The 25128-nt window shown below is 42.7% G+C and overlaps 1 protein-coding gene across 3 annotated transcripts; it reads left to right on the top strand.

The window, feature by feature from the left end:
- Positions 1-43: 43 nt before the first annotated feature.
- Positions 44-22255, top strand: LOC308672572 (cytochrome P450 2J2-like). Of its 3 annotated transcripts, XM_081335598.1 has the most exons (11): positions 1889-2093; positions 4405-4676; positions 5005-5276; positions 8686-8848; positions 9546-9698; positions 11186-11346; positions 11730-11903; positions 12628-12766; positions 20333-20520; positions 20759-20900; positions 21937-22255. In XM_081335598.1, exons 4-11 carry the CDS (start codon positions 8779-8781, stop codon positions 22125-22127), a joined length of 1218 nt encoding a protein of 405 aa, XP_081191724.1. In that variant the 5' UTR covers positions 1889-2093; positions 4405-4676; positions 5005-5276; positions 8686-8778; the 3' UTR covers positions 22128-22255. The 3 variants fall into 3 exon arrangements, with proteins under 3 accessions (XP_081191725.1, XP_081191723.1, XP_081191724.1); XM_081335597.1 differs by lacking the exons at positions 4405-4676; positions 5005-5276 and adding an exon at positions 950-973 and having other exon boundaries at positions 1069-2093; XM_081335599.1 differs by lacking the exons at positions 1889-2093; positions 4405-4676; positions 5005-5276 and adding an exon at positions 44-200.
- Positions 22256-25128: the final 2873 nt, after the last annotated feature.

The raw sequence follows: 25128 nt of genomic DNA, 5'->3' as shown, positions 1-25128 counted from the left end.
CTTGCAGAGTCATGAATGCCGGTCACGAAAGGATAGCAAGGAAAACACCCAGTGTCCTAACCCACCTGGGAACGTGCGATGTCTTTAGGGAAACACCCAAAAGGGAACATTTTTAGCTACTTCGGCTTTCTCCCTTCTTATTTACAGTGTGCCAGACTTACTGGTTGAAATCTTTATCTTATGTGTGTCAGCTTCGCTGGGTGGGTTGCTTATGTAATCAGAAGGAATAAATATGGACTTCCAGTTTGCCATCGCTGATGCCATGGATGCTGGAAGGCGAGCTCCGTCTTCCGCGTTCGGTTTTGCTCCGCTGGGGGACCCTGGAAAGGATCGAAAGTCACCCTGTAGGGGCGACGAGTAAGGAGGGGACCACCGCTTGATTGTGGGAGGGTGGCAGCCCTTCTGCTCGATCCGGGGCAGCCCTCCAAACCGGCGGAGGAAAGACCGGCCATAGTAATAGGGCCCATCACTAGGCTGCAGACAGCCAAAGTCAAACTTACCACCAAGCACTTTGAAAGCAATGCAGATGAAACTGGGTGAAACTCTCTTTACCCTAAGTACTTTCTTTTCCTGTAAAAGCTGCCTGAGGTATCTTTCCCCCTGTGAGGAGAGAGGGATTTCTATCCCACCCTCTGAGAATAGCGCCGACTGACTACCCAGGGGAATTAAAGTTTTAAAAGAACAACTTTATTTTAATTGGATTTATATGTTCCTGAAACTTGGGGACCAAAAATGTTCCTATTTTTATTGGATCAGGAGGGGGTGGCCCTTGCTCATCGCCCAGCTCTGTCTCTCCTGTTCATCCTGTCCCAATCCTGAAAGGCCCTGGCCTGCCTCGGCCTGCTCTTCCCCACATTCCTCTGAAGCCACAGACACCTCTCCCTCCATCTCCATAGGCTCCCCGTTCCAGCTCATTTTCCTCAGCAGATTCAAGCTCCAATGGAGGCATGGCACAACCACAGAAACACCCAGAGTGAGACTTCTCTGCTTTGAATATGGGTCTTTTCAGCAGGAAGATCACTCTTTCCCTTCTGACTTCTGAACACCGTGTACTTTTTATATCCTCAGAATTATGTTCAGTCGTCTCTGCTATATTTTCCTGAGAGATTTCTTGGAGTAAAATTAAATTGGAGATAAGTTGATTCATACTTTTGAAGTTGTTCTGTATTTCTTTGTAGTTTAAAATCATTGTCCTTTGAAATGGTTGCCGCTTATCATATATTTCCTCTTGTGAAGTATTCATTGCCTCAGATTTGTTAGTCTCACTTTATCTACACAGCTGTGTTTATTGAGAATTTTGAAGGTCAGAGACAGAAATTTGTCCCCAAATAATTCTCACCCACCAGTAGATGTTGGTTCATTTTTCAGATCTTTCTAGTCTTTTCCCTCCCTAAAGGGTAAAATTCGCCGCTTCCAATAGCCAAAAGGTGTGTGGGGGGAACCCCTTCTTTTTATCTCGGAGGGCTTTTATTTTTGGGACTTCTCTTCTTCAGGAAAATAGGTAGGATAGAGAAAATCAATATTCTTACCCAGATTCAAATGCACTGTTTACAATCAGCTTAGAGCTTTTGACTTCCGTTGTTTGCAGCTTGGGCTAGACTCTAAGTTAGGCTAACCTTTCTTCTGTTGGTTTCTGGAAGGCTTCTCCTGGACCATTCGGGGAGGCTGCCATCTCTCCTAGGTCCCTGAGACTTCCTTCCTTCATTGTCACCTCTCTGGGGCGGCTCCTGGCCCATTTAGGGTCCCCAAACAGAAAGAAATTCAGCTGAAGGGCTCGGCATTCCGAATCCCTCAACTGCTTCGCTGCTTAACAGGAACTGGAAGCCTGAACACCACATACTTTTTAAAGCTGAATTCCAAGATTTAATCTTTGGCTCACTTGCCAGGGACATTGGCAGGAGCGAAACACAGAGTGAGATATTCCTGCGATCAGCATGGATGTTTTCAGCTGGCTGCTTGTTCTTTCACTCCTGTTCTTCTGGTTTTGGAAAATGAAACGTCCCACAGGCTTTCCCCCTGGGCCATGGAGACTGCCCCTGCTTGGGAATCTGCTTCACCTCATTAACAGGGACCCTCTGAAGGGCCTTGATCAGGTAAGGCTTCTTATCCATTTTTATATTAAACTTCAGAGAGTGAATTTGCCAACATTTTTCCTACTGCAAAAAGAACTAAAAGGGTTTGTGTGTTTCTGTTAACTTGTCAAGATAAGATAAGATAAGATAAGATAAGATAAGATAAGATAAGATAAGATAAGATAATAATATATATATATATATATATATATAAAGTTGGAAGGGACCTTGGAGGTCATCTAGTCCAACCCCCTGCTCAGGCAGGAAACCCTATACCATTTCAGGCAAATGGCTGTCCAGTCTCTTCTTAAAAACCTCCAGTGTTGGAGCATTCACCACCAGATAAGATAAGATAAGATAAGATAAGATAAGATAAGATAAGATAAGATAAGATAAGATAAGATAAGATAAGATAAGATAAGATAAGATAAGATAAGATAAGATAAGATAAGATAATAAACTTTATTGTCATTTTTTTACTGTGGGCACAATGGCACCCATCAAAAATGACATTTAGTTGCCCGCTCTCAAAGTGGAACACATAGATTACACACACATGACGCACATACAGGAGGCACAATTTTTCTTTCATCCAGAAATTAGAGAAAAGTACTTAGAATCTTATGGAGGTTTGAAAATACCTTCCACTTGATGCTGAAGAATCCTAATTCCTAATTGCACTGAGCTTCCTGTGAATAATCCATTAGCTCTTTGAAAGATACATTTGGTTTTCCTTCCAAGTTTCCAAATGAAACATTCACCTTCCGAAAATTACTGGAGAACTTTGATATTTTAAAAGGCTAAAGAAGGGTGTCATTTATCTACATGAATGAGTAGTTTATGATTCGTTTCGTGCTGAATTCCAAATGAGTCCATTCTTTAATTGTGTTGTATCCCTTGCCTTTAGTTGTATTGTTTTATACTTTGAGAGAATGTAATATATAAACAAAATGGATAAAAGAATCAAGTCTAGGTAGATAAACAAATCTATTAAGGTAGTTCTCAGTTAATGACCATTCATTCACTGACTGTTCAAAATTCTCGTGGAGATGAACAAAGGGATTTATGTCCCTTAGGCTGGCTTTGAAGAGATATTTATTGGAGACGGTCATTGCAACAACGAGTTATTTGGAGTCTGATAAATGGTGAGAGTTAGCAAAGGGAAGACTTTTTCCATGCTGTCCCAGCATGTTTCTGGGATAGAAAAACTGGGTCAAAGCCACTGACTCTTAGAAAAAGTGACCTGCCTTGTCCCAGAGCAGCTGGTCACCATCACACAAGCTAGGTTCCCACAGAGCCTTGTTAGCTGATTTATTAAAAGGTGAAAGTCTCGAAAGTCCCTTGCACTGCAAGGAGATCAAATCAGAAACAGCGCAGCCCTCACTGCTCTTTGGAAGGACAGGTTCAGAAGCTGAAGCTCAAATACTTTGGCCAGCAAATGAGCAGAGAGGACTCCTTGGAAAAGAGCCTGAAAGCCGGAAGGCCAAAGGAGAAGGGGACGGCAGAGGAGGAGATGGTTAGATAGTGTCATCAACTCAATGAACATGAATTTGGACAAACTAGATAGTGTCATCAACTCAATGAACATGAATTTGGACAAACTTCGGGAGACACTGGAGAACAGGGGGCCTGGCATGCTATGACATGCTCTGGCCCAAAGAGTCAGTTATTCTTAGAGACTGAACAACAGCAAGAGTAGACACGGTTTAGCAATATAAATTGGCCAACTAGTCTCTGTGTCTGTTAGTGCCTCATTTATCTGTACATTTGTTAGGGCAGGGTTGGTTTGGTCCTCTTTCTCATGAGGCTTTAGCCCTTGGGAAATGATTAGACAACAACAACAACAACACAACCATCAACAACAACTTCTGGTGACTTTTGTTTTCCTTTTTTTCCAAACAATACTTAGGAAAAGTCCAGTTCTGCTTTTACATGTGCAAGGCTCATTAAAAAGCACTCAGCTAAGGCATTTATCTTTGGTTTCCCTCCGCCCCCCCCCCATTCTCCCTCTTTTTTATACCTTCAACCAGTGCCTTTTTTGTAAAAGAAAAAGGTGCCGGAACTCACACATGTCATACAACCCGCCTTGCCTACCCTACAAGGTTCCATCCAAAAAAGGTGCCGGAACTCCGTTCTGGGCGTTCTATGAGAAAAAAAGCCCTGCCTTCAACTATGAGCATGCAGAAAAAGCAAAAAAAACAACAACCTGATTTATTGTTTTCAAGCATTACTTGTTTGGCAAATGCTGTAAAGTAAGGTTTTAATTAAGTAAGTCAGATTAATTAATTAATCAAATTATATCCAATCTTTTTGTCACAATCCCGTCCTGTAGAAGTCGAGGTAACGATACTCACAGCAAGAACGAGAGACGACCCACAAAGGAAATGCGATTTATTCGAAATACAGCAAGCCAAGGCAGGAAAAAAGTCAGCGTTGGCTGCTCACTGCATCCAACGCTGTATATATGGCTAACCTATACAGTAACCGCCACCACGCCCAACAAGCCAGCATCCGCCCACCTCCCTACATGTACACCGCTCCTCCCCTCCCATTCCCTTTTTGCATCTGCTGTTCATCGCTGCACAGCATGCCCTGTCCTTCCAGGTACGTATCCCTTCCATTCTTCACCCCGAAGGCCACCCCCCCCATGCTAGCTGCTAGCTGTTTCCCACCTAAAGCCGATCCCCTCATGGCCGTAGGTCTTGGACTTCCTCATAGCCTGTTATCGTCCCCTCACCTCCCCCAGCCAAAAGGCCCCAGCGGCAAGCCACCTATAAGTAGGCAGTGGGTGTGCATCCCCCCCTATGTCCAGGACATCCATCCATTGGCGGGAGAAGGGGTTCCGGAACGATGTCCGTGCGCCGGTAAAACGTGCCGGTAAAACCCCCTGTGGGCATAGCAGCACCGGCCGACCCAGTCCCCTCGCCAGCAGGGCCGTTCTGCGCAGACGCAACGTCTGTGGATGGCCGAACGTCCTCGCAGCAGCCGACGACCTGGTCTACGGGGTCCTTTTGCACAGGTGCGGTCTCCAAGGCCGCACAAGATGCCTGAGTGGCAGGCAAACCGGCCTCCCGACCCGCCAGGCCCCCCTGCGCCGGCGCGGTCTCCGGACATGCCTGAAGATGCCGACAACCGTCCAATGCAGGCGCAGTCTCAGGAGGTGCACGGGGATGCCGACAACTGTCTGGAGCAGCGTGGGAGCATGTAAGTTGTCCGGGAGAGGCAGCGACTGCCGGGCCGCTTCCTTGGCCATCGGAGCCGCTTGTCAGTTGGCTGGGAGGGATGTGTGTGCTGAAGGGGACCCACGGGTGTGGCACACCACCCCTCGCTGAATGTCGGGCCCGCGGGGCTCAACACTTTTCACCAAAAGAACATAGAGCAAAGAAAGAATGAAGAGAGAGATACTGGGCAGTGATTAATAATAATAATAATAATAATAATAATAATAATAATAATAATAATAATAATAATAATAATAATAATAATAATAATAATAATAATAATAATAATAAATAGATAGATAGATAGATAGATGGATATCTTCTCCGCTGCCTTGAAGGAGGCGGTGGTGAGGCCCCTCCTCAAGAAGCCTGCCCTGGACCCGGCTGTTTTAAATAACTATCATCTGGTCTCCAACCTTCGCTTTTTGGCGAAGGTTGTTGAGAGTGTGGTGGCGCATCAGCTTCCTCTGTTCCTGGAGGAAACTGATTATCTGGACCCGTACCAATCGGGTTTCAGGCCTGGGTGTAGCACGGAGACGGCATTGGTTGCACTGGTGAATGATCTCTGGCGGGCTCGGGACAGGGGATGTTCCTCTGTCCTAGTCCCTTTAGATCTCTCAGCGGCTTTCGATACCCCCCGTCGATAGGGCTCGCAACTTGGGCGTCCTCTTGGATTCACGGCTCAATTTTGAAGATCATATAGGAGCCGTGACCAGGGGGACTTTTGCCCAGCTTCGTCTGGTGCACCAGTTGCGGCCCTATCTGGACCGAGATGCCCTACACACAGTCACCCATGTGCTTGTGACCTCCCGGCTAGACTACTGCAATGCTCTCTACATGGGGCTGCCCTTGAGGACCACCCGGAGGCTTCAGCTGGTGCAGAATGCGGCCGCGCGAGTCGTGATGGGGGTCTCCCGATACTCCCATGTAACACCTCTACTCCGCGAGCTGCATTGGCTTCCGGTTGCCCTTCGGGTGAGATTCAAGGTGCTGGTGATGACCTATAAAGCCCTAAATGGCGAGGGTCCGGGATATCTGAGGGAACACTTGCTGCCGGCATCAACTTCCCATCGTCCTGTGCGCTCCCACAGGGAGGGCCTTCTTAGGGTACCGCCAGTTAAGGAATGCCGGCGGGTTATCCCCAGGGGAAGGGCGTTCTCTGTGGGCACGCCGGCCCTTTGGAACCAGCTTCCCACGGAGCTTAGGACCGCCACCGACCTTCGCTCATTTCGTAGGGACTTGAAAACTTGGTTTTTTGAGTTGTCTGGCCCAGACTGAGGGGTTTTAATTATTTAATTAATGGGGTTTTAGTTAAGTTCAGGGATTAATTTAATCTTAGTTTTAATCGTTTTTAATTGTATATGATGTATTTTAACTTTTAATTTTCCCTGTAAACCGCCCTGAGTCCTACGGGAATAGGGCGGTATATAAATTTAAATATAAATAAATAAATAAGATATAGATAGATAGATAGATGAAGAAGGAGAAGAAGATGAAGAAGAAGAAGAAGAAGAAGAAGAAGAAGAAGAAGAAGAAGAAGAAGAAGAAGAAGAAGAAGAAGAAGAAGAAGAAGAAGAAGAAGAAGAAGTAGTTGGAAGGCACCTTGAAGGTCATCTAGCCCAACCCCCTGCTCAGGCAGGAAACCCTATACCATTTTGGACAAATGGCTGTCTAGTCTTTTCTTAAAAACTTCCAGGGTTGGAGCATTCACCCCTTCTGGAGGCAGGTTGTTCCACTGGTTAATTGTTCTAACTGTCACGAAGTTTCTCCTTAGTTCTAGGTTGCTTCCCTCCTTGATTAGTTTCCATCCGTTGTTTCTTGTCCTGCCCTCAGGTGCTTTGGAGAATAGCTTGACTCCCTCTTCTTTGGGGCAGCCCCTTAGATATTGGGACACTGCTATCATGTCCCCCCCTCGTCCTTCTCTTCATTAAACTAAGGTAAAGGTTCCCCCGCACATGCGTGCTAGTCATCTCCAACTCTAGGGGCCAGTGCTCATCTCCGTTTCAAAGCCGAAGAGCCAGCGCTTGTCCGAGGACGTCTCCGTGGTCATGTGGCCGGCATGACTAGACGCCAAAGGCGCACGGAACGCTGTTACCTTCCCACCGGAGTGGTCCCTATTTTTCTACTTGCATTTTTACGTGCTTTCGAACTACTAGGTTGGCAGAAGCTGGGACGAGTAACAGGCGCTCACTCGTTACGCGGCACTCGGGATTCAACCCGCCAAACTGCTGACCTTCTGATCGACAAGCTCAGCGTCCTAACCCACTGAGTCACCGCGTCCCTTTCATTAAACTAGACATACCGAATTCCAGCAGCCGTTCCTTATGTGTTTTAGCCTCCAGTCTCCTAATCATCTTTGTTATTCTTCTTTGTACTCTTTCTAGAGTCTCAACATCTTTTTTACATTGTGGTGACCAAATCAATGAAATAAAACAACAATTACTATTTAAACTCCCCAAGTCTGTAAAATAAGACTCTTCTAAAGTCAAAATACTTTGTTAAACTTCCTTATATATGTAGCAGTTAGAGTTAAGCAAGAGTATTAGTTATGTCTGACTGGAAATTTCTCCTGTTAGGAGAATGTTCCTATCTTCAGATGATGCCCTTAAGTCCATCTGCAGTGAATGTTGCTTTCCATGTTTTCCTCCATCTCCAGTTTTCTATGATCTTCTATTAATCCACTCAAGAGTCTTTCAGTAATCCTGTCCCTGGCAGCTCTGGAAATAACATGTTTTCTGCCTCTAAAATGCATCTCGGTTCACCAGTCATCTCCTAACTCTTCCCTTTCTGCAGGCACATAAGCCACTTTGTGGGGGAAATTTTGTGCAAGTTTAATGAATAATCGCTATAGTTCTATACGGAGCAGAGCTATCAATAGTCTGAGTCCCTTTCTTGATGTGTCAACTGCAATGTGTGCTTTAAATTTTCTTCTAAGAAGAGCGCTTGGCCAAAGCCAACCTTCTGCACTTCTGCCAGGCAGGATAAAAATCCCTCCCGTGTTCAGTGCTTGCATTAAATTTTTCAATAAAGAATGTTTACATGTAGACCTGTGCCTGAATTGGAAGGAGCATTGACTTTTGGGGAATGGAGTTGGTGGAACTCAAGTAATTTTCTCATGTCATCCTTGATGAAGTATTCTGTTGCAACATTGCCGTGTTTGATCCCAACGGATTCCCACGCCATCCCCCTTGTTCCAACTCCAAACTGGGATCCGATGGGACCATGACACTATGAGAATTGGCCGAACACTTTGGGGAATGGAGCTTCATGGAGCTTCAAGTAAATTTCTCAGTGTCATCCTTGATGAAGTATTCTGTTGCAACATTGCCGTGTTTGATCCCAATTGATGACCTGATGCTGCTATGCTAACGAGCTTGGTTCATTGGTTTCAGCTAACAAAAAAATATGGTCCTGTCTTCAGCCTTTATCTTGGAGGAACTCCTGCAGTCTTCATTCATGGGTTTCCTTTAGTAAAAGAGGTCCTCATGATAAAAGGCACAGAATTTGCTGGGAGGCCATCATTTCCTCTAATGGATTTCCTCACCAGGAATAAAGGTAATTATCTATAATTTCATTTTCCCCCCAATGCCTTTGTTCTTGATAGGGCTTCAGGTTTCCCATTCTGTTAACCAGCTACCAATAATCTTCTTTCTCTACATTCTGGAGTTCTGACCCAAAGTTTCCAGTAGGGGAAGGAATAGTCTCTTTAAATGTTAGAATTCTTCTTCTTCTTCTTCTTCTTCTTCTTCTTCTTCTTCTTCTTCTTCTTCTTCTTCTTCTTCTTCTTCTTCTTCTTCTTCTTCTTCTTCTTCTTCTTCTTCTTCTTCTTCTTCTTCTTCTTCTTCTTCTTCTTCCTCCTCCTCCTCCTCCTCCTTCTCAATATAGAAGAAATTTTGCTATTCAGCTGAAAAAAAAGTCCTATTTATTTCTTATGCTACAAAAAAAAACTCTATTCAATGAATTTTATTCCTTGATATGAATATATTTTATTAGTTGAACATGAATTGTGTAATTTTCATAAATCTCTGTTCATTTACTTATATTATGGTTTTTGAAAATACACCTTTGTTTTAATAAACAGATAGTTATTGATAAGCAAGATAAGGGCAAATGACTCCAATATGGGATTTTTTTTCCAGGTTTACTGACAAAAACATACAAATAAATTCTTTATTTGAATTTGCTTGAATCTCCTGATTTCCCCGGTGCTTAACATCTAAAGATGAATGATGGCTGGATAATTTTTTTCCAGGCATCCTGACCTTAAGATATGGTGAAGTTTGGAAGGAGCAAAGAAAGTTTTCAGGGATGCACCTCAGAAACTTTGGAATGGGCAAAAAATCAATGGAAGCAAAGATCTTGGAGGAGGCAACTTGTTTGATTCAAGCACTCACCGAAAACATAAGTAAGCTCTCCTGGGACAGGATGGGATGGTTGGGGAATTGTCATTCCAGTGTTGCTTTTGGTTTCCAAAAACACAATTGAATGGGCCTCCAGGTTGACCATTCAATGTGTGTATTGAAGCAGAGTGGGAAGAGCTTAGGATTCCGGTTGTATTAAATTCTAAGTCCCATTGACCAACCTAAAACATATTGTTTATTTTGTCTCTGTGCTTGTAATGTATGCAAAGCAGGAGTCCTACAACGTTTTGGTCACCACAATGTAAAAAAGATGCTTAGGCCCTAGAAAGAGTGCAGAGAAGAACAACAAAGATAATTGCTAGACTGGAGGCTAAAACATATAAAGAATGGTTGCTGGAATTGGGTATGTTTCATTTAATGAAAAGAAGGACCAGGGGTGACATGATAGCAGTGTTCCAATATTTAACAGTCTGCCTCAAAGAAGAGGGAGTCAAGCTATTCTCCAAAGCACAAGAAGCAATGGATGGAAACTAATCAAGAAGAGAAGCAACCTAGAACTAAGAAGAAATTTCCTAACAGTAAGAACAATCAGTGGAACAATCTGCCTCCAGACATTGTGAATGCTCTAATGCTGGACGTTTTTAAGAAGAGATTGGAGAAACATTTGTCTGAAATGGTATAGGGTTTCCTGCCTGAGCAGGGGGCTGAATTAGAAGATCTCCAAGGTTCCTTCCAATTCTGTAATTCTGTTATTCTAATCTTGGTAGGAGGCTATAAAGTAGAATTCTGGGTATTGGATATTCATAAAGAATTGGGGGGAAGAGGGGGAAAGATTCATCTATATAAAATGGCTAGCCTAGGAAACATAACTAATCGCCACCTCTTGAAATTTTCTTGAAATACTCTTGGCCATCACAAACTAGGTCTACTTCCCACCACGTTTCATGTTGTCCCTGAGATGTCCTGGGATGTCTTCTGCAATGTGATGGTCTCCAAAAGTTTTAGATTAAAAGGCAAACATCTCCTAGAGGCAAAGTTTATGAAGATATGCTTGTAATGGAGATAAGACTAACACAGCAACAAGTTGATATTGAACTAGGAATACATATTGTGCAGTCATGATGGAAAGCAGGATTCTCCAGGATTGCTCTGGTTCTGAATGACTGAGACCACCAACATTTTCCTTAGGGAAAACTTCTTCTGGTGACTGTTCATTCACCACTTCCTCCTGTGTATGGAGCCTGTCCCCTAATTTTTGTAGCTGTCCTAAAACATACATAAATGATGTCACATACATATTCTATGCACTGACAAACCCCAAGGAATCTTTTCAATTGTATCTTAGATAGGGTTCATATACCCGGTTCAGCTAATGATCTCCACTCCTTGGCAGGGCTAACACTTTGAGTGGTACATTGTTTTAGATTTCAGCAAGACTTTTATGATTTATTACACTGACTTTGTGACTCCTCCTCTAAAGGAACATGAAGCCATATTAATTGATAGGGATCTCATTTCTTTTCTTTGACAGACATGCCTTTCGATCCAAATGGATTTCTGGACACTGCGGTTGCCAACATAACGTCTACTATATTATTTGCAAAACATTTTGAATATGACGACAGCTTCCTCAAAACTATGCTGGATATGATACATCAAAATTCACGAATACTAGCAGGACCCTGGGCCTTGGTATCCTTAACAAGAGTCCAAAAGAATATTCAAAATAAGGGCACAATTAGGTGGTGGGAATCTGAGTTTTCATGTCTCACATATTTTGGACACTCTCTGGTTTTCCTTGCAATTAGAATAATATCTCATCAGAGAGCCAGGAAGGATGGGTGAAGCTTCCATATTTGGTCAAAAACTGCAGCTATTCAAATTTAATCGGAAAAATGTATCATATTGGGACACTTGTTGAAATGCTACCTTATTGGGGCATTTGATTCCCTATCAAATTGTGAATAGGAGACATTACAAGGGATTTCTTTTCCTGCTCAATTTATCCTACAAAGAAGGATATATTGATTGTGATCAAATTAATCAGTGTTGGCTTTTCTTCTCTTTGCTGGTAGATTTACAATGAGGTGCCCTTGGTGAGATGTCTTCCCCTGCCCCATCAGGAACTATTCACAATTACGAAGAAATTAGATGATTTCCTTGAAAAAGAGATAGAAGAGCACAAGGCAACCTTGACTCCAGGAGAACATCGGGATTTCACCGATGCGTATTTAGAAGAAATACAGAAGGTAAATTTCCTCAATCTTTTCCTGCTGAATTTGCAGTGATTTTCCCCCCTCTCTTCTTGGATCTATTTTTTTGAAATTACACATAGCAATAGCACTTAGACTTATATACCGCTTCGTAGTGCTTTACAGCCCTCTCTAAGTGATTTACAGAGTCAGCCTAGTCCTCCCAATAATCTGGGTCCTCATTTTACTGACCTCAGAAGGATGGAAGGCTGAGTCGATCTTGAGTCCTGTTAAGATCGAACTCCTGGCAGTGAGCAGTGAGTTAGCCTGCAGTACTGGATTCTAGCTGCTGCACCACCACACCCTGAAAATATCACAAAAATATCGATGCAGGCACTTTTCTAGACGTTGTGCCAAATCTTTCTGCCTGGTTGACTCGTTGTGTGAGTGCAGCAATGTCCTTGTGCTTTGCACGTTGTGCAGACCCAACCTGCTAGGGTAGACCTTTCCATCAGGACTTGGAGGAAAGGACCTTTTGCCAGCTCAGGGGGACCCTCTAGGGGAGCCTTGTCCTCTCCCCAAACTCTGTTATGATGAGTTGTCACCAGAAGTTGCTTGTTTCCCTTCTCATCGCTTCCTTTCCATTTTTAGTCATATTTTTCAGAATGAACTCCTGCTTTTAAGTTGGAGTTGTCAACCGAATGAATGAGAATACATGACTGGGAGAGGATCCTTTTCCCATTTGAGATTAACAACATTCTTTGTTTTAATTTAACCCCAGCCTGAGAGGAAAAGTTCAAGTTTTGAGGAAGAGCAACTGCTAGTCTTACTATGTAACCTGTTTGAGGCTGGAACAGAGACAACGGCGGCAACACTGAAGTGGACTTGGCTCTATTTGATGGCCTTTCCAGAGGTCCAAGGTGAAGAATTTTTTTTTATTGAAAAGTTTTACAATACATTTTAAAGATAAACTCCTTCCCTCCCCCTCCCCCCCAGCTTCCCCTACCTCCCTCTCCTCCCCACAACTTCCCAGAGCTGAATACAGGGTATTGCCTCTAACAAACTTGAGCTAAAATATGCTAACCATCTATAATTACACTTTAAATCCTATCACACTTTAACTCCACTTAAACATAACTAAATAATAATACATCTTATAATTCTAATACTCATTCATATGTTAAATGAAATTTTTAGTCCCATATTTATTCTGAATATAATCGATCCATCTTCTCCATTCCGAAATATATCTCTGTTGCGATTGTTCTTTCAAATATGCTGAAATTTTTGCCATTTCTGCCAGGTTTGAAACTTTTAAAGTCCACTCTTCTATAGTAGGCAGTTCCTCCTTCTTCCAGTATTGCGAAACCAAAAGTCTTGCTGCCGTTATTAAATTCAACATCAATTTAGTTTCTATAACGGTACAATCTGTAATAATACCCAACAGAAATAACTGTGGAGAAAACCTTATCTTTTTCTTAAATATCTTCTGCATATTCCACCAAATTTTAATCCAAAAAGCTTGACGTGTAATAATAACAACTTCACTTATGTAAAATGAGGAAGGGTCCTGAATTGGGGGTCATGATCATAGCTGGGAACTCAGACAGCTGCCCTCTTATTACTTCTGGTGAATATCAAATCAATGTCTACTTAAAGTCAGTGAAATGTTTTCCAGAAGGTAACTGAGCTAAGGTGAAGAATTGTAAAATAGCATTCTTTTTTTTAAAAAAATATTTTATTCAAATACAAATAATACAAACATAACACATATAAATCTAAATAAAAAACAATATAAAAAATACAAATACTACAATGCACCCACACCCCTGGAGACCATTTTTATTACCTATATTTCTTCTCATATAACAACTAACAATACACAATATATTTCAATTGTGCCCTTATCCCCTCCAAAACAGCATATATTCTTGAGCAGGTTTATTCCCTTTGCCTTCCACCAAGATTGTTTTTTATAAAATCATCCCATATTTCATTATAATTATTTACTTTAATCATCCCTTTTTAAAATTTAATTTCTGTTGTTAATTTATCATTTATTGCCATATTCCATATTTCATTATACCACTCATTTCTTTGAATAACCCAATTCCGTCTCCAATATTTAACCATTACTAATCTAGCTGCCATTATTAAATTTATAATCAATTCCTTTTTTGCTTCATTTATATCTTGTTTTTCCACCAGTAACAGTAATGCAATCCTCGGTGACATATCTAAATTTACCTTCAAATTTACCTTCAAATCCAATCTTTCAATTCAGTCTTAGGGAATTTCTCCATTTCTACGACCGGTGTTAAAGGAAAAAATTCCTGGTATTAAACAATATCTCCATTTATTCCATAATTCTATCAATTTTTTTAAAAAGGGACTTTGAATTCTCTTAACAATTTTTTAAATATCCTTTTTAAACCAATATGTTTCTATAGGATCGCCTATTTCCCTTAATTCCTTCAATTCTATATTGCTCCATAATAAATCTCTATTTACTGCTATAATATCTGGGACCACCCTTAATTGATTGTTGTTGTTTTATTGCTGCAATTCTTCTGAACCATGATAATTTTACTTTTCCATAGATGACATGTTTCACAATTTGTGCATTAATTGCTCTTTTTTGCATATGATCAGAGTCACACCACAATATCTCTCGGCAATTTTCTTCCCAACCTTTTTGGGCCGACTCTATGTATTGCATCAATATCATATCTTGTAAAGGGGACATCTGGGAGGATTGAGATAGCCCAATCCAGTACTGCTTAAATCAATTTTGCTTCATTTTCTTCACTTTTCTCTGGATATTCACGTATACGTAAATTTGATTGGCGATCACATATGTCAATCAAATCCTTTTTCACCTGATGCATCATAGTTATCTGCAGTGCTTTTTTTGTAAAAGAAAAAGGTGCCGGAACTCACACATGTCATACAACCCGCCTTGCCTACCCTACAAGGTTCCATCCAAAAAAGGTGCCGGAACTCCGTTCTGAGCGTTCTATGAGGAAAAAAAAGCCCTATCTGACTTTTTAACACCTTATCATGTTCCCCCATCTGAGTCTTCACTTCTGTAATATTTCGTGTCATATCCTTTGTTTCGCCAGATCTGTTATTCTTTGTTGTTGTTGTTGTTGTTAGTTGCGAAGTCGTGTCCGACCCATCGCGACCCTATGGACAATGTTCCTCCAGGCTTTCCTGTCCTCTACCATCTTCTGGAGTCCATTTAAGCTCACGCCTACTGCTTCAGTGACTCCATCCAGCCACCTCATTCTCTGTCGTCCCCTTCTTCTATTGCCCTCAATCTTTCCCAGCATTAGGCTCTTCTCCAGTGAGTCCTTCCTCCTCATTAGGTGGCCAAAGTATTTGAGTTTTAACTTCAGGATCTGGCCTTCTAAAGAGCAGTCAGGGTTGATCTCCTCTAGGACTGACCGGTTTGATCGCCTTGCAGTCCAAGGGACTCGCAGGAGTCTTCTCCAGCACCAGAGTTCAAAGGCCTCAATTCTTTTGCGCTCAGCCTTTCTTATGGTCCAACTTTCACTGCCATACATTGCAACTGGGAAGACCATAGCCTTGACTATACGCACCTTTGTTGACAGGGTGATGTCTCTGCTTTTTAGTGTGCTGTCTAGATTTGCCATGGCTTTCCTCCCGAGGAGCAAGCGTCTTTTAATTTCTTGACTACAGTCCCCATCTGCAGTGATCTTGGAGCCCAGGAAAATAAAATCTGTCACTACCTCCATTTCTTCCCCATCTATTTACCAGGAATTGAGAGGGCCGGATGCCATGATCTTGGTTTTCTTAATGTTTAGTTTCAACCCAACTTTTGCACTCTCCTTCTTCACTCGCAACAAGAGACTCTTCAGTTCCTCTTCACTTTCTGCCATTAGAGTGGTATCATCTGCATATCTTAGGTTGTTGATATTTCTTCCAGCAATCTTAATTCCAACTTTTGATTCATCTAGCCCTGCCTTTCTCATGATGTGCTCTGCATATAAGTTAAATAGGCAAGGCGACAGTATACAGCCTTGCCGGACTCCTTTCCCAATTTTGAACCAATCAGTGTTTCCGTGTCCAGTTCTCACTGTTGCTTCTTGGCCCGCATATAGGTTTCTCAAGAGACAAATAAGATGTTCTGGTACTCCCATCTCTTTAAGAACTTGCCACAGTTTGTTATGATCCACACAATCAAAGGCTTTAGCATAGTCAATGAAGCAGAAGTAGATGTTTTTCTGGAACTCTCTAGCTTTCTCCATGATCCAGCGTATGTTGGCAATTTGATCTCTAGTTCCTCTGCCTCTTCGAAATCCTGCCTGTACTTGTGGTAGTTCTCGATCCACATATTGCTGAAGTCTAGCTTGTAGGATTTTAAGCATAACTTTACTAGCATGAGAAATGAGTGCAATGGTGCGATAGTTTGAACATTCTTTGGCACTGCCTTTCTTTGGAATTGGAATGTAAACTGATCTTTTCCAATCCTGTGGCCACTGTTGAGTTTTCCAAATTTGCTGACAAATTGAGTGTAGCACTTTTACTGCATCGTCTTTTAAGATTTTGAATAGCTCAGCTGGAATACTGTCACCTCCACTAGCTTTGTTGTTGCTCAGCTTTTCTAAGGCCCACTTCACTTCACATTCTAGGATGTCTGGCTCGAGGTCAGTGACCACCTCATTGTGATTATCAGGGACGTTAAGCTCATTCTTGTATAGTTCTTCTGTGTAATTTTGCCATCTCTTCTTAATCTCTTCTGCCTCTGTTAGGTCCCTGCCATTTTGGTCCTTTATCATGCCCATTTTTGCATTGAACGTTCCCTTCATCTCTCCAATTTTCTTGAAAAGATCTCTGGTCCTCCCTATTCTATTGTTTTCTTCTATTTCTTTGCACTGTTCATTTAAGAAGGCATTCTTATCTCTTCTAGCTATTCTCTGGAATTCTGCATTCAATTGGGCGTATCTTTCTTTTTCTCCCTTGCCTTTCGCTTCCCTCCTTTCCTCAGCTATTTGCAAAGCTTCCTCAGACAGCCATTTTGCTTTCTTGCATTTCTTTTTCTTTGGGATGGTTTTGGTTGCTACCTCTTGTACAATGTTGCGAACCTCTGTCCATAGTTCTTCAGGCACCCTGTCTATCAGATCTAATTCCTTAAATCTATTTGTCACCTCTACTGTATATTCAACAGGGATATGATTTAATTCATACCTGACTGGCCTAGTGCTTTTCCCTACTTTCTTCAGTTTAAGCCTAAACTTTGCAACAAGAAGCTCATGGTCTGAGCCACAGTCAGCTCCTGGTCTTGTTTTTACTGACTGTATAGAGCTTCTCCATCTTTGGCTGCAGAGCATATAGTCAATCTGATTTCTGTGTTGACCGTCTGGTGATGTCCATGTGTAAAGCCGTCTCTTGGGTTGTTGGAAAAGAGTGTTTGCTATGACCATCGTATTCTCTTGACAAAATTCTATCAGCCTGTGCCCTGCTTCATTTTGTACTCCAAGGCCAAACTTGCCTGTTATTCCAGTTATCTTTTGGCTTCCTACTTTAGCATTCCAATCCCCCATGATGATAAGGACATCATTTTTTGGTGTTACTTCTATAAGGTGCTGTAGGGCTTCATAGAACCGGTCAATTTCATCCTCTTCAGCACCGGTGGTTGGGGCATAGACTTGGACTACTGTGATATTGAATGGTTTGCCTTGGATTCGAACTGAGATCATTCTGTCATTTTGAGGATTGTATCCCAGTATTGCTTTTCCTACTCTTTTATTGACTATGAAGGCTACTCCATTTCTTCTGAGGGATTCTTGCCCGCAGTAGTATACCTGATGGTCATCTGAATTAAATTCACCCATTCCTGTCCATTTTAGTTCGCTGATACCTAAGATGTCGATGTTCAGTCTTGTCATCTCTTGTTTGACCACGTCCAGCTTGCCTTGATTCATGGATCTTACATTCCAGGTTCCTATGGAGAAAAAATCTTTACAGCATCGGACTTTCCTTTCACCACCAGACATATCCACAGCTGAGCGTCCTTTCGGCTTTGGCCCAGTCGCTTCATTCTTTCTGGCGCTACTAGTACTAGCCCTCTGCTCTTCCTCAGTAGCATATTGGACGCCTTCCGACCTGAGGGGCTCATCTTCCAGCGTCATATCGTTTTGCCTTTTGGTACTGTCCATAGGGTTTTCATGGCAAAGATACTGGAGTGGGTTGCCATTTCCTTCTCCAGTGGATCACGTTTTGTCAGAACTCTCTGCTATGACCTGTCCGTCTTGGGTGGCCCTGCACGGCATAGCTCATAGCTTCATTGAATTACGCAAGCCCCTTCGCCACGACAAGGCAGTAATCCATGAAGGGGCTGTTATTCTTACATCCATATTATCCATTTTATCTTTTATTTCCATCAAATCCTCCTTTACATTTGTCTTCATTTCTTTTATATTTATCTTCATTTCTCTTAACTCTTGTAAGAGAATATCAAGTTTATCTGGTTGAGTCAGTGACTTCTCAGGCGATTTTTTCCCTCACATCCATTTCTAAGGCTTTTTCTACTCGAATCAGATGTAAATCTGAAGGTCTAAGGCAGGGGTGTCAAACTCAATTTCATTGAGGGCCGCATCAGCATTGCGGTTGCCCTCAGGGGGCTGGGTGGGTGTGGCCTGGGTGGGCGTGGCCTACTGGGTGGGCGTGGCTAGAGTGCATATGGCCTACTGGGTGGGCGTGGCCAGCTCTACATCGTTCGCATCAAGGGTGCCTATGGGGGCCTGGGCAGGAGTGGGACAGACCTGAGGGTCTCTGGCAGAAGGAGGGTCTCTGGGCCAGGGCCAAGGCAGTGGGGGCCGTTCCCTCACTCTTTCCAGGATGGCTTCGCGGGCCACATGAAACCATTTCGCGGGCTGGATCTGGCCCCCGGGCCTTGTGTTTGACATGTCTGGTCTAAGGCCTGATTTGGGTCTTTGCCAAACACTTTCTGCACTTTGGCTGCGCTTTGACATCCACCAAAAAGAGCTCTTAACCTTCTAAGAATTTTTACACAGTCTATAGTCCATACATGTCACTTATTTTTTTTATTATTATTATTATTATTTAAATTTATATACCGCCCTATTCCTGTAGGACTCAGGGCGGTTTACAGGGAAATTAAAATACATAGTATACAATTAAAACCAATTAAAACTATTAATTAAATTACAGTCCCTGAAGTTAAACTAAAACCCAATTAAATTAAATTAAATTAAAACCCCTCAGTCTGGGCCAAACAGCTCGAAGAACCAGGTTTCCCGGCGAAATGAGCAAAGGTCGGGGGTAGTCCTGAGTTCCGTGGGAAGTTGGTTCCATAGGGCCGGCGTGCCCACAGAGAACGCCCTTCCCCTGGGAATAACCCGCCGGCATTCCTTAACCGGCGGTACCCTGAGAAGGCCCTCCCTGTGGGAGCGCACAGGACGATGGGAAGTTGATGCCGGCAGCAGGTGTTCCCTTAGATAATCCGGACCCAAGCCACTTCCACCCTTTGTCTTGTCCTTATCAACTTATCTCCATGAAAGCAACATGATGGCAATAAAAAAATTCAAAGGCAGCAACTATCTTTATTACACAGGCCTTATCAAGGCTCTGTCTTAAAGATGTTTAATATTTTCACTTTCTCCAGATCTCAACACTTCGACAGAAAGGAGGGAGTAAGGGGCCTTCACACTGTACACTTATAAACCAGCTATTATCTTTTCAGCTATACTCCTTTAAACTCTCTCCAAATTCTTTTTCCTATCAGTCTTCAATCATAGGGCCCCTCCTCTCCACATCAGCCTTCAAAAGCCTCTCAAGTCTCTGAGTCAAAAATCTGAATTCAAAGCTTCTCTGGGAGAATGTCCAAAACCAAATCAAATGCAATCCAAACTTCAGAAGGAAAGCAAGGGAAGTAACTCACGTTTCATAATCTCTTAAATTTTCATAGTCCTTAATTGGGTGTTATATTTCTTAATCAATTCTCTGCAATGGTCTGGAGGAGGCAGAAATTCGGCGTCTGGCGTCCATGCAAGCTAGCTCTGCCCCCCCTAAAATAGCATTCTTCATCTATAATACCCTGTTTCCCCCAAAATAAGACCCAACTGGAATTAAGCCCTAGCATAATTTTTCAGGATGGTTTTAATATAAGCCCTACCCCCAAAATAAGGCCCAGTTAATATCGTCAGCCAGACAGATGCATTCAGTACTGTATTTCCCTGAAAATAAGACCTAACTGGAAAATAAGCCCTCATGCATCTTTTGGAGCAAAAATTAATGTAACACCCGGTCTTATTTTCGTGGAAATATGGGTAGTAACTTTACTTATTATGTAAAATGAGGAAGGGTCCTGAGTTATCATGGCTGGAAACTCAGCTTCACTTTCCTCTCTTCTGGTGGGCCCCTGCTTGGAAAACAAACCATTGTCTACTTAAAATCAGTGAAATGTTTTCCAGAAGGTAACTAAGCTGTTTGTTCCTCAGAGAAATGCTGGAAGGAAATAGACGCAGTTCTGGGAAACGAGGCAATCTTGAAGTACGAAGACAGAGAAAATTTGCCCTACACAAATGCTGTCATTCATGAAATCCAACGTGTTTCAGCTGTTGTTCCTCTTGGACTACCTCATTCCCCCATGAAAGATGTGCAGTTTTTTGGATATAAAATTCCCAAGGTAAAAAAGAAACAAACCAGAAACTTTTAATTGTTTTACATGTAGTGATGTGTTGGTGAATCGGCATTGTCTATCTGTGTCTTCCTCACCTGAGGCATTTGTGTTTGTGTGTAAGAGCAAGAGGAAACAGGAGATTGAGATCATTGGGGGGGTGTCTTCCTTTTGAAGATCATTTTATGGGAGTGCCATGGGCTTATAGTTCAATATCTTTGTTGTGTGCTTGTCTTGGCTTGTGCAGGACACCATGGTTTTTGCCAATATCCAGTCTGCCCATTGTGATGAATCTCAGTGGAAGTTCCCCAATGAGTTCAACCCCTCCAACTTCCTGAATGAAGAGGGAGAGTTTGTCAAGCCGGAAGCCTTCATGCCATTTTCAGCAGGTCAATTATTCTTCTCTCTGTCTCCATCGCCATCATTCTCTTTGTCTCTCTCTCTCTGTCTCTCACTCCATCTCTCTCTCTTTCTCCCCAACTCTCTCTCTCTCTCCATCTGTCTCTCCCTCCCACCCTCTCACTCTCTCTCCCTCACACAGTGGAAACCTTTCTTTAGAGACTTGTGGAAGTCAACTCTTGGGCTCAGCTTAGAGGTCAGCATCCTATAGGAAAATGGTGGTAAAAAGAAATACAGGTAATCATGTTGAATGAGGTCATTGAAGAACACCTGGTCCTGGACCACAAAAAGGTGTGACCCTTTTGTGTGGTCATGGATTTCACTTTGGGGATATCATTTCCTGTGTCTGGAAATGCATTGTGATAGGTCTTCTGTGTAAATTTCTCTTTGGAGGTGGTTGGACAAAATAAAGCAGAGAATCAGAATCAAATAGGGCTTCTAGTCCAACCCTCTGCTCAAACAGGAGACTCTATATCATTTCATGGAGGTGGCTGTCCAATCTCTTCTTAAAAACTGCCAGTGAGGGAGCATCCATAACTTCTGAAGAGAAGCTGTTCCACTGGTTAATTGTCCTCACTGTCAGGAAGTTTCTCCTTAATTCCAGATTGCTTCTCTTCTTGATTAGTTTCCATCCATTGCTTCTTGTCCTGCCCTCTGCTGCTTTGGAGAATAATTTGATGCCCTCTTCTTTGTGGCAGCCCCTCAAATACTGGAACACTGCTATGATGTCCTCCCTAGTCCTTTTTTCTCTAGACTGGCCGTAGAGGTGCTCAGAAACACATGCAAACTTCCAAAGTCTCAACATCTTTTTAAACTCTAAGCAACAAGAGGTGTGCTGCATAGAGGCCCAGAAGGTAAACCTTTTAGAGAAGGAAAGAATGCAAAGGAACTGTTAGCAACTTTGGAAATCTCATGAGATTTGGGATCATGTTGTAGAGAAACAAGCAGGTCCGGCAGTTGCAATTGGTTGCCGGCCTTCAGCTGATGGAATGGCTTCTCTCTTTCTCCTTCACTTTGCCTTTCCAGGACCGAGAGTCTGCTTAGGGGAAAACCTGGCTCGGATGGAGCTCTTCCTCTTCTTCACCAGCATTCTCAGGAACTACCAGTTATCGTGGCCAGATAAATCTCAAGCTCCAGATTTTACACCACACTTTGGGGTTACACAATCCCCATCTCGCTTTAAGGTGTTGCTGAAATGTCGCCAGCCAAATGCATAGATTGAAGTGAGGATCTGCAAGGCAACCAATTTGAGACCATCCCCTTCTCTCCAACAGCCAGCCATCTCTACTTCAAATTCACCACAAAGTCATTTTCTGAAACATAAATAAAGTGCTATCTTATTTATTTTATTTTATTTTATTGGATTTATATACCGCCCTTTCCCGAAGGACTCAGGGCAGTTTACAGGGTATTTAAAACAAAAATCAATACAAAAGTTAAAAACAATTAAAAAGATTAAATCAAATCCCAAAAAATAAAAACCCCAATTAAAATTCTCAGCCTAGGCCGAAAAGCTCAAAGAGCCAGGTCTTCAGGTCCCGGCGAAATGAACGGAGGTCGGGAGCAGTCCTAAGCTCTGCGGGCAGCTGGTTCCAGAGGGCAGGCGCATCCACTGAGAAGGCTCTCCCCCTGGGTGTCATCCGCCGGCAATCTTTAACCGGCGGCACCCTGAGAAGACCCTACCTGTGGGAGCGCACTGGACGAAGGGAACTTGATGCTGGCAGCAGGTGTTCCCTCAGATATCCCGGACCCAGGCCATTTAGGGCTTTATAGGTCATCACCAGCATCTTGAATCTTACCCGGAGGGCAACCGTAAGCCAATGCAGCTCGCGGAGTAGAGGTGTTACATGGGAGTATCGGGAAACTCCCATCACAACTCGCGCGGCCGCGTTCTGCACCAGCTGAAGCCTTCGAGTGGTCCTCATTATGCCACATTGTCCAGTGGAGGATCAGCCTCGTTTATGATGGAGATGAAATTCATTTTCCAGTCTCTTCTCTCTATTGTGAAGGTTACCGAAAGGAAGGGTGAAGAAGAGCAGAGTCCATAGCTTGTTTATCAGATGGCTCTTCCTGGCAGGAGAATCTGGGGCCTGTGCACGGTGGGGGAGGTATGCAGGTGAGGTGGCCTTGGTCTACCTTGGTCTTTGCCAGTCAACCATACAAGCAAGGCCGGGCCAAGAAGCAGACTCCACTGGGATTTCAGGAATGCTACTTTATTTTGGAGGATGTATTTACAGACTCTTGAAAATCTCTCCAAACTCTTCATGGCCTCATTTGAAGGACAACAAAGTGTTGTTCCCAAACTTTCTGCTTTCTCAGATTTTGGTCACTGTTCACGTCTTTTAACCTCCTTCTCAAGGCCAGAGCCAAATTCTTCTACCTTGGACTAGAGAAGAATCTCCAGATCTCCTTGTAAAGAATTGCTAGATGAACACAGTCCTTTCCCTGTATGCGGTATCTCCACACACCTAAGAGCTGGATTTACACTCTGTCTTTCAGTTGCTCTTAGATTTTCAGGAAGACGTAACTATAGTTATCTTCCTTCCAATTGTTTCTGAGCTTTTGTGCCTCTAAAGGTGGAAAGTCTGAACATAAAGACGTAGAATATTTATGGCCAAAGTGTCTCCACTATTATGTAAGCAGAACCTGAGAGAATTATGCTTTTTTTTGTAAGTCACAAGGTGAGGAATCCCAGATCAAAATAATCTGAAATTTGCATCTTGCCACAATTCAGTTGGGTAGTTTGCTTTCTCTGACTGTTTCTATGTGCTCTTACGTAAAGGAATTTTTTTGACTTTCTTGCTTTGGCTTGAGTGAAGGGGCAGTGGAGGATAGTGCACTACTTTCAATTCAAATGAAAGAAATGTATTGTGGCCATAAGATCAAGAAAGATGTACAACTTAAAAAGCATTTTTACATGTGTATGTGTGTATGGACAAGTGAACTCAAACAGCCACACAGATATGCAATAATTCACAAGTAACGTACATATAATCTATCTATCTACCTATCTACCTATTTACCTATCTATCTATCAATCAATGTATATATATATGTATATATGTATGTATATATATATGTATACACACACACACACACACACACATATATATATGTAAATTTTTTAGATTGCTAACAAAGAATTAAAGGGAGACTGATATGCATTTCAAACTTATTTGTTTTCATCAGTCAGCCATACCCTTCTGAGATTCGAACCTGGGCTGATTGCACATTAGGCAGTTGTTTTTACCTCTAGGCCACAAGCTCTATCTCACTTTGTTAGCCGCACATGCATGCTAGTCGTTTCCAACTCTAGGGGCCGGTGCTCATCTCCGTTTCAAAGCCGAAGAGCCAGCGCTTGTCCGAGGACATCTCCGTGGTCATGTGGCCGGCATGACTAGACGCCAAAGGCGCACGGAACGCTGTTACCTTCCCACCGGAGTGGTCCCTATTTTTCTACTTGCATTTTTACATGCTTTCGAACTGCTAGGTTGGCAGAAGCTGGGACGAGTAACAGGCGCTCACTCTGCTACGCGGCACTCGGGATTCGACGAGCCAAACTGCCGACCTTCTGATCGACAAGCTCAGCGTCCTAACCCACTGAGCCACCGCGTTAACTAAGGACTTCCTTTAAAAAAAATCCTACTATGCTTGAAAACTTACATTATTAGAACCGCCTTCATATAAAGTTCAGTGTTGACTTAAAAATGCTTAATTAATCCATGTAAGTAAAGAAAGTCTATAGATAGTAAACTATAACATCAAATCAATACTGTGAATTGTACAATAAATTATGGTAGACATTCTAAAACCCCTACAAATTTTGAATGAGGGGAAATTCCCTGTAACGTGCAAGGGAGTGCAGAAGGTGTAGGGGGAGGCACAAAGTGGAGCTATAATTGATCTATCAGTCCCTCCTTCCTTGCTGTTGCATCGCTGCAATGTTTGTTTCCAACTCTTCTAAGAAAAGTGGTTGGCCAGGCAAAGCCTTCTGTAGCTCTGCCAGATATGACAAAAAATCCTTCCCTTTTTAAGTGGTCCCATTAAACTTTTGCAGATAGATTGTTTACAGTTACATAAATAAATCAGGAGGACCATTGACCAAATACTTTGGGGAATGGAGTTTGAACGTTGCAACATCGCAGTAATTGGTCCCAACTAATTTCCTAATAGTGTTATGCTAACACTCCTGGCTACTTCATTTCAGCTAGGAAAAAA

Source organism: Vipera berus, assembly GCF_964194415.1.
Source record: "Vipera berus genome assembly, chromosome: 10".
Classification (NCBI taxonomy): Eukaryota; Metazoa; Chordata; class Lepidosauria; order Squamata; family Viperidae; genus Vipera; species Vipera berus.
Note: the sequence above shows the minus strand (reverse complement) of the source record. Positions and strands in the feature narration are given on the sequence as shown.

Coding starts and splice junctions, on each gene's coding strand:
- LOC308672572 (XM_081335597.1), top strand. CDS start 1,935: ATGGATGTTTTCAGCTGGCTGCTTGTTCTTTCACTCCTGTTCTTCTGG. Junction 8,849..9,545: donor TTTCCTCACCAGGAATAAAG/GTAATTATCTAT, acceptor ATTTTTTTCCAG/GCATCCTGACCTTAAGATAT. Junction 11,347..11,729: donor TAGCAGGACCCTGGGCCTTG/GTATCCTTAACA, acceptor CTTTGCTGGTAG/ATTTACAATGAGGTGCCCTT.